This window comes from Cibotium barometz, chromosome 37, assembly GCF_041138505.1.
Source record: "Cibotium barometz isolate CiBa-2024 chromosome 37, ASM4113850v1, whole genome shotgun sequence".
Classification (NCBI taxonomy): Eukaryota; Viridiplantae; Streptophyta; class Polypodiopsida; order Cyatheales; family Cibotiaceae; genus Cibotium; species Cibotium barometz.
The window spans coordinates 41,744,969-41,760,919 of record NC_141082.1 but is presented as its reverse complement, the minus strand read 5'-3'; the positions used below and the strand labels follow the sequence as shown (position 1 = coordinate 41,760,919).

Here is a 15,951-nt window from a genome sequence, read left to right as displayed (position 1 = left end):
CTGTTTTTTTATTTACAAATGGCCATTTAAAACTTGTTTCTTTTTCCTCCTTTCTTGTAAAAGGTATTTGCAATTTCTTTCTTTTTTCTCTCTTTTTTTTTTTGGTCTACTAGGCTATAGCCTAGGGTTCGAGAAAAGATATAGGCTCGACTTAACTTAGAACTTGTTCAAATTTGTGTGGAGCTTGCTCAAATTTGTGGGAAAAGGAAAATACTCCTGAACCTTGTAGTCATGTAATAAAGTTGGAAAATAAAAAAATAAAAAAAATCAAGTTTTTGTTATATTTTGCAAAATTTATAAAGAAACGGCTTCTCAAATTGGTCAATTTCCTCTTCAAGTTACGTTTTAAATGCTAAATAAAAAGTATTTCCGAGGACCAGAACTCGCATTAGGCGACTCCTCTCATCACAAAGGGCGGACACATAAAAGAACAAGATACTATATGTGGGCCTCTCGATGTGAGGTCGAACTGGGAATGTTCACCAATGCCATGTCGAATCTCAGAGGTGTCCGCCGACGTGTGTGAACTGCCCCCAACCTGTTCATGACTGACTGTGCATGGGCCCCAAGATTCCTTGTAAAGGTGCTCAGAGAAGTAGGGACAAAAATGTGACAGACACTCGACCTTTGTAAGATGCCTACATAGTTCTATAATCATACATAGTAAGATTGTGCAGAGAGAGAAAAGAGAGAAGAGAGAGAGAGAGAGAGAGAGAAGAGAGAAGTTAGAGAGATGGCGACCATGATAGCTTCCGCTTCAACAATGTGTCTAAGCTTCTCCAACGCACGAAAGCAACAGTTTGGGCATGCTAAGGTTGGGACAAGGAAAAATCCCTCTTTTTAAAAAAAAAAAACATTTCGTGTTTGTTTTGCCAAATTTCTACAATTTGCAAGCTTTATTTAGCTTAATGGACAAGTTTGCTAATCTATTGAGAGTTTCAAATCGCAGGCAATTGCTCCTCACGTCCGCCTTGTAAGCACTCACGCCCACCTCGCCGATCAATCGTATCCGTTGATCGAGCAGCTCCCCACCCACATCCACACCTTACTCAAAGATGCGCTCTCACAATCTACGCAGGTGGTTGGCGCTTATTTTTAGCGCTGCTTATTACCCACAAATTTAACTCTTAACAATCTCTAATTGCGTATGACTCACTAATGGTTATTGCTCGCAAAACGAACAACAGAGCTGCGGCCTGCATGTGATCTCTCTATCTCTCTCTCTCTCTCTCTCACACACACCCGCACGCACGCTCCATCACTTGATTTTCAGAACATATATCGCTTTATTAATATCCAGCTTGTGAATCATTCTAACCACAGTTCTGTTTTTAAATTGTTTGTTCCTAAACTGTACTGTAGTTTACCTCCACCCTTGTCGAGAACACGAAAAGAACAGTGGCGCGAGCAGCTGTTGATGCCCTTTTCAAAGAATCAGATGAAGTCAACATACACTTCGAGGTGCTTATCTTAAGCGCCCACCACCCTATAGACAAACTGGTTTTATAACTAAGTTAAGTCTTACTCCTTTGATTTCTAGGCAAGCCAGAATAAATAATGGGTGGACCACTAAGCCTTTCCAACGAGCCCAAAGAAAGGCACACCTTGTTGGCCTTTCCAATGGACCCAAGGTTCTACTGTGTTAAAGAGCCCTCTGCATTTGTCCATGATCATCACCACCTTGATCACCTTTGAGGAGCCTCACCTTTCACTCTATGTTTAAGTATTTAATTAATGATCATCATCACCTTGGAAAGCAAATTGCCCCTTGACCTTCTTGCACACTATGTTTCTAATCCACGATCATCACCACCTTAGAAGTCAATGATCCCTTTGAGTTCTCTATGTAAATATCTAATCCATATCGACAAAGATCTCCTTGAGTTTCTTGCACACCATGTTTAAAATTTTGACTCATCATTATCACCATGTTGAAAGTCAAACCTTAAACTCCTTGTGATGACTAATTCTACTTATGATGAATAACACAGGGAAACTTTGCACCAGTTGATGAGATTGGCAGTAGAGTACCTGTCAAAGTAATTGAGGGAGCCATTCCTACAGACTTTCCTATAGGAGTTTACATTAGAAATGGTAACCTTTAATGCCAAAATCAATCGTTAAAATAAGTTCAAACTATGTTATTATTACTTTAAATCATGTAAGCACTAAACAATGCTCTCCTTTTAATTCCTAAGTAAAATTGATCTCACGAATGTACTTATGCATGACTACAAATGCAATACTTTGAAAATACAAGGAAAAATTCTTTTATTGTAAGTTATGTTGCATGCTTGTTGTAAAGTGATTTAAACAATAGGTTAATGAAAATTATACTTTGCAAGCATAGTAACTTAAAAAACCTTACATGAGCTTTTGTCTTGTTTATTTTTATAATGGTTCAAACTTGTGACTAGTAAAAAAATGAAAAGAAAACGATCAATAACTTGACAACTTTATAAAAGCAAGCTTAAAATATCAATAGCTTGCCAAGCAAAGAAATCATGGCATGAGTGCCAAAAATATTATAAAATCAATTTGAATTTAGAATCCATATAATAATACAATATTTGCCATGCTTCTAGGTCCTAATCCACAATTTGGAGGGAAGTTTAGAACATCACCCATATTTGGGAAAGCATTATTTCACTGGTTTGAGGGAGATGGCATGCTACATGCAACATACTTTGGACCAAGTGGCCAAGTGTCTTACCAAAATAAATATGTGGAGACAGAGGGCTACAAAGAGGAGAAGCAACAAGGGAAACCACTTTGGCTTAACACTGTAGAAGGTGATTCCAAAGCTATAGCAATGGGCTACTTCTTCAACCAGGTGTGTATGGACATGTTGAACCAAATACATGCCTTTGCTAGATTCCTAATAAATGATGTTTTGGTCTAAAGTGAGAATAATAGTAAAATATATGCCAATTAAATTAGTGGAAGGAACGTCACTCTTTCAGATTTTCTCTTTTAACCCATGCATATTAGCATATTAGTACTGTATAAAATGATAGCACATATGGTTAATTATTTAAGAAGTTTTACATATTGGACTTTTACTAGTAGTACATCATTACAAAAATTTATTATGTACAAAGCCTTTAAAAAAGCTATTGTTGGTAGAAAGGAAAGCTTAAAACTTATAGCTCTTGCTTGAAGTAAGTAATTAAATGAGACCATTCTAAGGTTCTAAAGATTGAATGTTTGATCATGTTTCCTGGATTCATTCAACTGAAGACCTTAGTGTAACATTATATCCTAACATATTGTATATGTTTAGTTTTTTTTTTAGAAATCTTTAAATATATGTTTAGTTTGATGACACACAAGCCTTTTCATTGAATGGCCTTGACATTGATATATATATGGCCAAAATGTTGTACTAACGAGATATAGCTCTTTAACTAGTCAGTTTTGTAGAAAAAATTAGGAGAACATTTACTATATATTTATTAAAAACATTATAGTATGTGGGTCATATCTACATGATGATGCATTTTCAAACCTCTAACATTTCAACATCATGATGAAATTGAGGACCATGAACGATTTCAACAAGATGATATAAGTTTGTGGATGTATATATCACATGTGTTATAGTCATGTGGACCATATCTATTGCTGCACACACATTCATTTTGAGTTTCCAATGGGATTTCTTTACCTTCTTTTAGCAATAAGATATAATTGGTTCCAGCCACATGTATTTGGTTAACCATTTACTTGTTTCTCATGACTTCATAATATCACCTTAACAAAAACTCTTTGTGATGAATTTGTGATCTACATGTATTACTTGTTTCTCATGACTTCATGTATTACTTGTTTCTCATGACTTCATGTACTATTACCTTATCGAAAACTCTTTGTAATGAATTTGTGGTCTACATGTATTGTTATAGATTTTTGATTTTTTCCTTCTTTTTAGGGAGTTTTCCCTCAAAAGTATGATACTTGCTAGCATGAAATAGCAGATCCATAAATCATACATGGCACTTACATACTAGAGCCAATTTGGCTCTAGCACATTCATAAATCATACATGGCACTTGCATACTAGAGCCAATTTAGCTCTAGCTTTAGTGGTAACACCATTGCAAGCTAGGCAGTATGTTCGAAAAAAAACCGACTTTAGTGTAGTTTGCACTTGTATATTTTGATAAATACCTTCAAATTTAAAGCAAATACCTCCAAATTTTGAGAAGTTATAGAACAAAAACCTTCAGATTTTAAGATTTTCCTTTATAAATAATTTCACAATTTTTAGATGAAGGTTTTTCACTTTTTTTTTGAGCACTGTTGAAGTTAGCCAAGGTGGAGTGTGTGTGTGTGTGTGTGTGTGTGTGTATATATATATATATATATATATATATATATAAAGGCTTCAAACACAAGCATCTAAAGATAAAACTTAATATCTCTCTCCAAAAAAAAAGCACTGTTGAAGTTAGCCAAGGTGGAGTGTTTGAAGCCTTTATATATATATATATATATATATATATATATATATATATATATATATATATATATATAAAGGCTTCAAACACAAGCATCTAAAGATAAAACTTAATATCTATCTCTCCAAAAAAAAAGCAAGACACTTGCATATGTGGAAGTAAAAAATATTTTTGGGACTACATAAATATTGGAGTAATTTGGATACATACTAAGGAATAATCACTTGCCTATGCAATGTATAACGTGTGTTTGACACAAAAACAGTTGCAGTTTGGGAAAGTGAACAAGGCTACTTGTAACACGACGATCTTTTCACACGCTGGTCGTTTGTTTGCGAACGCGGAAGGAGACATCCCACACGAGATTGATGTGTCCACCCTCTCCACTCTCGGAGAGTGGGACGTGGCCAAACAATGGGGCCGCCCCTTCACATCCCATCCCAAGGTATGAGTGGGCTAATTTTAGTTTCAATAATGGGCTCATGTCTCTAGGTTCACATCTCTAGACTTAGGTCTCTACTTTCCCGTCTCTAGACTAATACTAATGAGTCCTTTAATAGTAAGCTTTTAGTCTAATGAGTCCTTTACTGTTAAGCTTTCTTTCACTAGTAATAACTTTAATGATGTACATTAAATTTCCCACCTTTACGTGAAGCTCATGCTTTCATGTTGTTGCAAATTACTAGATAGTGCGAGACACAAATGAGATGGTTTTCTTTGGATTTGCAGCAATGAAACCCTATTACATGAGTGGTGTTATATCGTGTAAGTAAAAAATGATTAGAACACACTGTGACTGGTGATTAAAACCACTAACTTAGCCTCGACGTAACTATTGATGGTGGCGTGATTAAGGCTAATTAAATGATTAACAGCTGATGGTGAGAGGATTACCCATACGTGTGACGTGGAGCTGGATAGAGCAGTTTTTAGCCATGACCTTCCCATCACCAAGAAGTAAGCAGCTTCCAAAATTATGGCCCAAAAAACAGAAAAACAAAAATGAGAAATCAAATTTCATCAGCTTCGAAAAATAAGTGTATTTCTTGAAGGAAAAAAACCCAAAAAAAAGGGGATGAAACGAGAGCGTTGCTATTTTATCCATCTAATGCACCCTCCCCTTCTGTTTTTTTTTCCTTTCTTTTTTGGCTAGTTATGACCTAATCATGGATATGCCACTCATTATTAACGTCCAAAGGCTCTTAGATGGAGGAAAGTGAGTTTTTCCCAACCCAGATCACCCAATTTTCTAAAGTAGGAAAGAAAAAAAAAACCAGGGGTGTTCCAATGAAGGTGTTTATTAATGGTTTAAGAAAATTCAAATGCTGATCAGACAACTTGTTATGTGCTTAAATCCATAATACAAACAATGATTAGCGCAACTTGTTATGTGCTTAAATCCATAATACAAACAATGATTAGCGCAAGTTGATTAACAAGATAATGGAATGTGAGCAGCTTGTTGAATTTTGAGGATGGTACACACGCAAGGATTGGAATTAAGCCTCGTTTTGGGGATGCCAAATCTATTCGATGGTTTCCGGTGGAGATGAACTATACATTTCATTCAGTGAACTCATATGAGGAGGGGGAAGAGGTGTAGTGCACATTTCTCGGGTTTTTTTTCTTAGTGTATAATAATAATGACATTTCTCGTTATTTTAATAAAAATTTGTATAATAATAATGATATTTATTTTTAATAATAATGACATTTCTCGTTATTTTAATAAAAATTTGTATAATAATAATGACATTTCTCGTTTTTTTAAATAAAAAAGTGTATAATAATAATGATATTTATTTTTCTGTATGGGGAAAGGACTTATATGCTGTTTTTTTTTTCTATTTTCCTTTAATCGAATTTCAAGCATCTTCAAAAAAAAAGATATTTATTTTTCTGATAATTTTAAAAACATAACCACAGGTAACTCGTGTTACCATACAGGTGGTATTGCATGCGTGCCGTGCTAGGCGGCCATTCCTTCCATCTAAGCCAGGGATGGACAAAATAGAATGGATTGCAAGGGGACTAAAGCCCACTTCAATTGAAGAGGCACAAGATCCAAGTGTTGATGGAGCCCTCTTCACTAGACTTCATGAATGGCGCTTCAACCTTCAAACAGGTGGTATATTTGAAATATTCAAGCTTAAATAAAAAGTTGTTTCAAGTAGTAAGCTAGCTAAATGACTCATGTGTGCATGTGCATGCATGTACACACCCGAGCTCTCTCTCTCTCTCTCTCTCTCTCTCTCTCTCTCTCTCTCTCACACACACACACACACACACACACACAGAGTAAGTGAGAGATCATGAGTCTTCATAGACATTATTTTTTGTAGCCAATCAAAGAACTTGAACTTTGAAATTCATGGATGCCTCCCAAATTGTTGTGATTAAATACCTTTAAAAACTCGTATGCCCATTTTTTACAATGTGAAACTTTAAGAAATGTGCATAATACCTTTTTTAAGAGAATTTTTTCTTTACCAATTTTCATATTCACATAAATTAAAGACACGAAACCTACCTTTTATGATTTCAAGGAGACAAGGGATTAAGACCCAACTAAAAACACTTTAATCAATCTTAGACATGGAGCTTTGGGTTTGCATACCTTTTTTGCATATTGATTGTACTTATGTTTTCAAGTGGATCTCTTCACAAAGCATCACTAAAGAAATAATAACATTTAAATACCATCTAAAATGTGTATAACCTTGTAAAAAGGGTGTATGTCCTTGTAAACATCCTAAAATTGACATACAAGATTTATAAAATAATGGGTGTCATTATACATCTTCATAATTAGATCTCATCCATCCTTGAACCTATGTGGACCTCTCGAGCTATGGTTTTGGATTCCATGGAAACCCAACATGTGTAAATGCTATTGACACTCTCCATGCTAAAACTTTTATTATCTCCTCAATGCAGGGGTTGTTACAGAAAGGGACTTAATGGATTATTCATCTTCCATAGAAATGCCAAGGATAAACGACAAGTATGTTGGGTATAAAAATAAATTTGTATATGCCCAGTTTGTTGATCATGAGGCAAGCATGCTCGTTGGTAAGCGATGGTTGCTTATGTTGATGCACCTATTTGAAACAACTTTGGATCTCTTGAATCTTTATAAAATTAACTGATCTTTTCAGGTATGCCAAAATATGGGCAGCTAGTCAAGATAACTATTCCAAAAAAGGTACGCAACATTGACAACACATGATGAGAGATTGTAAGACCTTTTATTCCCACCCTATCGTATTATTTACACCATTCATGATTTCTCATGTTCTTCTCAATCAATTCTTTGAATATTTGAAAGAGATAGGGCCACAAGTAAAGTAGTTGCTATAGAGGTATCTTGTATCTTTTATAAACTTTGTTTTCTTGAAAATCTCTAAAATACCCACAAGATTTTAAAGAGATATGGCCATGATTAAAGTAGCTATTATAGAGGTATCTTGTAGACTTTGTTTTCTAGAAAATATCTAAAACGCCCACAAGATTACACAATAATGATTAGTTGTATACATCTAGATAGGAATGCATTCTCTAAAAATAAACATCATTCCACAAATTTTGCAAAGACTAACCACTAGATCAAATCTTTTCTTCCTTTACCTTGTAGGTCAATTGTGATGAACATCTTTATAAGGGAGTACTATAATAAGTTACAATAGGATACAAGAGTAAATTCCATCTTGAACTGCTTCGTGAGACCACAATTGGTTTTATAAAAGCAAATAATACTATTATAATTATCTGTTTTTGTTACACATTTTATGAAGGCATATTAGGTAGTTAATTAGTTACACATTTTATGAAGGCATATTAGGTAGTTAATTAGTAGGATGTTTTTTAAAGTATGATTTGCCTTTTTTTTAAATGTGGATTTAGCTCAAGATCGATATGGTCTTTTAGTTATGTATCCGGTCACATAGGTTATTTTAACCTTCCTTTGATGTCAATATCACTTTCTTTCTTCTTCTTCTTCCGTTCTTCTTCTTCTTCTTCTTCTTCTTCTTCTCTCTCTCTCTCTCTCTCGCTCTCTCTCTCTCTCTCTCTCTCTCTCTCTCTCTCTCTCTCTCTCTCTCTCTCTCTCTCTCAGCTATTATTGGCATGGTTCTCCTTTACATGCATAAAACACTACCTTCTCGAATGTTATGAACTGTATTTTTGGTAAGAGATATTTACATTAAGATGATAAATATGTCCAGTATAATGTTATTAATGATATGTTTGGTGAGGTAATTACATTAAGATGATCAATACGTCTAGTATAATGATTGAATAAAATGATCGCTATGTCTACTATGTTTATTAAAGTGATTCCCTCAACCCTAACGGATTTCCACAACCCTAAGTGTTTAAATACACATGTTAATTGAAATTATTAGAATGATATGCAAACTAAAGACAAACTTAAACATCTATATATTAGAGTGAAAATATAATTTTTACATATAATGAATTTTGTCTAAATTTACCTACTTAATATACAGGAAGAAAGTTGTGGTATGGAGTTCTATCACCCTGGACATGGTATATTCTTATCTGAACCATTATTTGTGCCTAAACATAATGCCTCATCAGAGGATGATGGTTGGGTGGTGGCTTACGTGCATGATGAGATTAACAATAGCTCTGAGGTATTTTCCATTGAAAATTTTCAACTTTATAATTATATAACGCCATTTCATATGTGAAATATTTAATTTTCATGTGCAGGTTCATATAATTGATGCCCAAAAGTTTAGTGGACCACCAGTTGCAAAAATTAAACTTCCACAACGTGTTCCATATGGTTTTCATAGCACCTTTGTATGTGGATCATACTAAAGATATTTAAATTCCCTATCATAAAAGGGAAGATCCTCTACATTATAGAAGATAAAGTTTGGGATTTTTTAATTCTTGTGCAATGTTGAAACTTTTAAAATCTTATTTTTAAGTAATATATTTATATGCTTGATGTATTTTTCTATAAGTGCTAATAATGATAAACTTTAACAATAATCTCATTCAACCAAGTTGCCCTACAACTTGGTCTTTGTCATGTAACCTTAGAGAAAATAAGTTTCCAATGGCAAAAGGGCATTTTAAGTTTACAAAGATAAAAAATTTAACACGAATAATCTAAACACATATAACTGTGGACACTTCTAACATTAATCCAAACATATAACCCTGGAACTTGAAACCCTCTAACATGATACAATATTATAGGAAATTGTTAGCCTAGTATATGTTAAGAATCATGGATATCTAGAGAATGCAACAATGAAAGCAATGGAACAAGAGGAGAGCAAAGCATAAAAGAATGAACAAGCATAAACAACTTACTAAATCATCGTTGAGACTCCATTGCTTGATAGAGGACACGATGTATAGAAAGCTTCTTGTATTACTTTCTATTTTAGCCACTCCAAAGTTGTCTTACCCTTCTCCTTCATGTTGTTACAAAAAGTAGGGTCTCCTATCCTTTATATAGGATCCACCAAGGGCTAAGGTTTGGGCTTACCCTAGATCCCTTTTCCACCCACATGCCCGCTTTATTTGGGTGTGTTCACACCTCCATTGTCAGAAAAGATGAACTCTCACCATGCATGGCTATGGTATGCTTACACTAATCTTATAGTGGGTGCAACCTAATTAACAACATAATGATGATGAAAAGATTATGCTAACTAAGCTTAAGACACAAGCAAAATTAGGTTACAAGATTGACACTTGTACTCATAAAGAGGCTTGAGAGCTTGATTCATGTTTCATTGCTTGAAATGGTCCCCTTTGTGTTTTTGAGTTTAGACTCGTACTCAAGTAGTGAAAACTCAACTTTAGTTAGAGCTTTGTCGACATTTTTAAGTGTAGACACAATAACATCATAGAGGGTTTTGTTGACGTTGTTAAGAAGATCTACAACTACTTCATCCTCTTCAATCTTCTTCTTGATTCCTGCTAGTTGTTGCTTGAGTGCCTTAAACTTGTTGATGTGAGCTGCCATTATGTCAAATTCTTTGTCCAATCTGTAAAAATGATCAAAAGGTTAATCTTGGAGTTCTTGGTTTTGCTTCTAAAGACTTTGTTGAGTTCCTCCCATGCCTTCTTACAATCTTTTATCCCTAATGTGATGTATGACTTCATCTCCCAAACTCTGAGCTATTATGCTAAGTGCTTTGTGATTATTAAATGTGTTAAGTGACGTGCTATCACTATCTTCATTAGGCTCAATTAGATCATCCCATAGCCCTTATCTCATCGATGTGTACATGGTTTTCATTTGCCAAGAGTAAAAATTATCCCCATTAAACTTATTTTTCTCTAATGTGAGTTTCTCTATTATGTACGACAAGTGGGTCTTACTGCCGATAGTATCAACAGTGTTTATCCCTTTTTACAATATGTTCTAATGAGTCACGGCCAGTGTCTAGTCTCGGTACAAGATTGATGATGAAAAACTCTTCATTTGATTAATGTAAGTGGATGCGATGAATTTTGATGCAAGAGATGTTTTCTCACAGTGGATTTACACCCTAATTTTTTAATTTTGAACTTAAATTAACCCAATTTTTGCAAATACTATACTAATGATGATAATTGGTGCTTAATTAGAGTGATTAGAGATTAAAAAATTAGAGTGATGAGTGCTTAATTAGAGTGATTAGAGATAACATAATTAGTGCTTAATTAGAATGATTAGAGATAATAGAATTTAGTGCTTAATTAGAGTGATTAGAGATAACATAATTAGTGCTTAATTAGAGTGATTAGAGATAATAGAATTTAGAGGCTAAAATTAAGCTTATGAATGAAAGATTTGAAGGGAATTTTGTGATAGGCTTGAAGAACACTTCTGCTAGCTTAGGATTAAGCTAAAAAATCAGCTCATTCTCAGCATAAATCGCTGCAAACAAGCAAAATTCTAACGACTAGTTTTTGCCTTCTCGTGGCTCGTGTACTGCGCATCAAAGGCCTTGAGATTCAGGCTGTGGAGACCTTATACTAAGTACTAAATAGCCCTAGAAGGTCTTGGGTCAATTTGAATCACAAGTGACAAATGCAGCGAGAAGCCAGTTACATAAAATGCACTAAAAACGGACGACTTCCAACCATGAATGGAAACTATGGATAAGATGTTGAAATTTGAGATTAGGACTAATGAGCATGAGATTAGTGATGAGAAGTGATTAGTGTGGGCTAAGGCTAACCTAATGGAGAGGGGTGCCTCTGATACCATGTCAAAAAAGATGAACCCTCACCATGCGGCTATGGTGGTGTGTGTGCTTAACCCTGATTACTATGATTCTCGTCTATAAATTTACCTTAAAATTTTTAATTAAAAAAACCCCTTCATTTAAACTTATGTTCTATACTTACATATTTTTAGGTGAACCCCCTAAGCTGTGATTAAGGAATACTAGTCTTATGGTGGGTGCAACCTAATTAACAACATAATGATGATGAAAAGATTATTCTAACTAAGCTTAAAACTCAAGCACCATTAGGTTACAAGATTAAGACTTGTACTCATAAAGAGGCTTGAGAGCTTGCTTCATGTTTCATTGCTTAAAATGGTCCCCTTTTATATGAGGAGGTACAATCTTGGGCTTGTACATCAATGTGGGATAATTCTCAACTCTTCTTTCTAGCTCACATGTCACCCCAAATCTCAACATCCATTACCTTATCCCCTCATCCTTAACCTTGTACATCATATATTTCAACACCACCTCTCAATGCCACCATGGGACAAGTTGAGCATAAGACATACAAGCTCAAAAAAGACCCCCTCTCAACCATAGAATAGAAGACAAGATTGTTAGCCTTTATATGATAGACTACCTATCATGTTGAAATATACAAGTGAATAGGGTGTATGCGGGAACAAGCCCTTAGCAAGAGGCTGTAAAAGAGAATATGTAAATGAGTGAGAAGCTGTGAAATGGTGAGAGGTATCTACTGGGAGAGAAAAAAGGGTAGCATGAGAAGATTTAGGATGTGTGGAGATATTCTGGGAAGAGGTGGAGTGAATCAAGGAGAGATCAGTGGGATTAGATGCTTGGATGTAAACTCTATAAATTGAGGCATTGGCCTAATGCGAATTTGCTAGTTTTTGATTATCCATGCCTACATTAAGCTATCAGTTAATTAGTTACTAATCTCATCTTAATCATCATCTAATCTCTTTATTAATGATGTTGATTCTAGCATTTGATCCACCATAGCTCATCACATTGCTATGAATTTAACATGGTATTAGAGCCTAGCTTAGAATCCATCAAATTTATGAGCCCATGATCTTGCTAATCACCTAGTTAATTAGGATTTTTTAAAAAAAATAATTTTTAAGCTCTTTTTCAATTAGCCTCTGTACCCCCAGCTTGTGGAGGAGCTCTCTCTCCCTTCACACATAACATTGGCCTAAAACCTCTTAGCCACATGTAGCCATACTCCTTGCTGATGCTTCAGAAAGTCGTGAATTCGCTAGCGACAATTTTCTAAAGAGAACTGTAGATCTACTCCTCCACAGAAGACATTGGTCTAATTCCTCTTGGCCCCGAGGGTTTTCAAGAGTGCTCTACAAGCTGGTGAAGACAGTTTTTGATTTTATCAAGTCTACAGTGAGATCCAAGCTCTGCATCAAATCTGCAGGTGACTTTGGTAAAACAGAGATTAAGCATTCAATGTTTGGTCAAATCTTATGTTTCTTGGCTTAATCCTCTACTAGACTAACTGCTATTGATGGATTTGAAAGGAGTTGAGCTCATTTGAACTCTAAGGCCCCAGATCTGGACTCCCGCATACTCTGTTTTTTGCACACAAAATAGAGGATTATTCTGCTAATCAATGTGATTAATCAGTACTAATAATCACTGTATTTTGGTGCAATTGAGGGTTCAAATTAACCATTGGGTATTTGATATAGATCCCTATAACTTCATATTAAAATTCAAAGATGGTTTGATACTCCAACCATTCAGTACAGATTTGTTACCCTTGGTTTTATGTAATTTCTGGAATTTATGCTGAATCTGTTGTAATAATCACCTAAACACCAGATTAAGTTGTAAAAGGGTTGACACTGCCCTTGAATCTTGAAATTGAATCAAGAGGTAATATCCCCTTCACATCATCATGAGCACGACACAAGAGATAGCCAAATTTAATGGGGAGCAGTTTTATACATGGCAAACAAAAACCATGTATTTGCTCATGAGGAAAAATCTGTGGGGGCTAGTTGAGGAAAGAGATGAATGCCCAAAGGTGAGAGGAAAATGAGTGGAAGTCCTTATATAGATTGTGAAGAAGAGAGAGAGAGAGGAATCTCAACCATACATGGCTCTGATACCATGTTAAGAATCGTGGATATCTAGAGTATGCAACAACAAAAGCAATGGAACAAGAGGAGAGCAAAGCATAAAAGAATGAACAAGTATAAATAACTTACTAAATCATCATTGAGATAGGACATAAGATGTATAGAAAGCTTACTGTATTACTTTCTATTTCAGCCATTCCAAAGTTGGCTTACCCTTATCCTTCATGTTTTTACAAAAACTAGGGTCTTGTGCCCTTTATATAGGCTCCACCAAGGGCTACCCTAGATCCCTTTTCCACCCACATGTCCACTTTATTTGGGTGTGTTAACCTCCATTACCTCTTTCCCTCATCCTTAACCTTGTACATCATATATTTCAACAACATATTGGTTATAGACGTACTTGTTTAATTATAAACAAATACTTATATCATATACACATCTTTACAAACTTGCCTTATATTGATAAAATCACTTACATGTGTAATGCATGTCAATACGAGTTAAAATTGTATATCATGAATATGACATGGTAGTATTTGAATTATAAAATGTTAGTATGTAGAAACTTAGAAATCTCTTTTTGTCATAAATAATAACAAAAGAACTTTTAGACTTGGTTTTTTTTTAAGATATGTTTAACTACACCATAAATTTAAGGAATTCATATAAAAGGTCTTATTATAAATACAAATATAACATCACATTAATTCCAAACCCAAGTAGAAGCCATGGAGGAGAGGCACCAAGCTAAATTATCTGAAATACATGCCCAAGCACGCAATCAGGAGATGGATCTTCACAACCAGCTCTCAAATTCCCTTTATGATTGCCAAGCTTTAAAGAAGTGGATGGAAGAGAAAGAGAAAGAATTGGAAGCCACACAAGCTATATTGAGGACTCACTTAAACGTGGTGGAAGGGCAGCTAGAGCAAAGCAAAGACATCTGTGAGATAAGCTCCCAAAACGATGATATTCAAGTCATAGGCCTCAAAGCCATGGTGTAAGAGCTGCAAACTGAGAAGGTAACCATGTCGGCTAGCCACCAACAAGTTATCTCACATGTAAACGAGAAAATCATGGAAGCCCATGTTGTCACCCCGCCCCACTGGGCTACAAGCCCAGTATGGATAGCTCTAGATTGAGAAGGACAACCTTGTCACCCAGGTCCTCCAACTCCAAAGAAGCTCACCAACAAAGGGAGCTCCAAATTGTTGAAGCCCTACATACTTAGGAGGCTTGCTTTATGGTGCTTCAACAATAACTATGGCCGAATCTAAATATGACGATACTTATAGTAAGCTTGTGGATAGAGCAAGCCCCCAGACTAACCTTCCAGTTCCCAGGCCCCTCAACAAAATTTCTCTTTATTTTTTGCTTTGCTAACCCTCTCTCTTTAACAATACAATATGAATATAAGTGAGGAACTAACTCAAGGAGAGCTTGCACTAGTTTTCCAGAATACTACATGTATGCAAACCTCGCTAGAATTATGTTTACCTTTACAGGGGCCCTGAAACTTCAAGAGGTGCAATCCATGTACATATATCCCTTACACCCTATAGTCCTTAATTTTTTATCTTGGTGCAGGGTGTTGATTAACTCTACTAACTTTAATAAAGAGGAGGAGCCGATTGATCTAATGCTACGATCCCTTCCTAATTCTTATGTCGCTCCCCTTCCTAAATTACAAGACAGTTTAACATGGATGCTCTCACTGATGGCTCGGTAGAGGCTTGGGACACCCACCAACACCTCCTCTTACATAATAGTAAAATTTATTATCCCTATGGAATCCTTCACCTTTTTGACATAATCTGTGTGCATATACAAACTTTATTAAACAAGCTTAATTTATGATTTTGCACAAGTGCACATAGACTATCCCACATTCCCTAAGGAAGAAGATCTACACACTTCACATGATTTGTTCATCACCAAGAAGCCACTACCACCTTCCAATGATGGGAATGCGGATAAGAGGGATGATATAGAGGACAACACCTACCCAGTGTTTCATCCCATAGCTTCTTATCTATCTACTCTAAATGAAAATACATAGGACCTTAATGCACCACCAACTGAGAGAGATTTTCCTGACACCTCTTTCAACTTTCCCACTAACCCTCTCACCCCTGAGGAACCACTGAATGGCCAACTAGAGAG

General features: G+C 35.4%; 1 protein-coding gene across 1 annotated transcript; it reads left to right on the top strand.

The window, feature by feature from the left end:
- The first annotated feature begins 692 nt into the window (after window positions 1–692).
- Window positions 693–9,412, top strand: LOC147617277 (carotenoid 9,10(9',10')-cleavage dioxygenase 1-like). Its single transcript, XM_086776375.1, has 15 exons — window positions 693–814; window positions 950–1,078; window positions 1,363–1,461; window positions 1,992–2,094; window positions 2,586–2,833; window positions 4,726–4,905; window positions 5,147–5,225; window positions 5,336–5,417; window positions 5,614–5,676; window positions 5,919–6,057; window positions 6,408–6,585; window positions 7,398–7,532; window positions 7,619–7,665; window positions 8,969–9,115; window positions 9,195–9,412. Exons 1-15 carry the CDS (start codon window positions 734–736, stop codon window positions 9,303–9,305), a joined length of 1,821 nt encoding a protein of 606 aa, XP_086632501.1. The 5' UTR covers window positions 693–733; the 3' UTR covers window positions 9,306–9,412.
- Window positions 9,413–15,951: the final 6,539 nt, after the last annotated feature.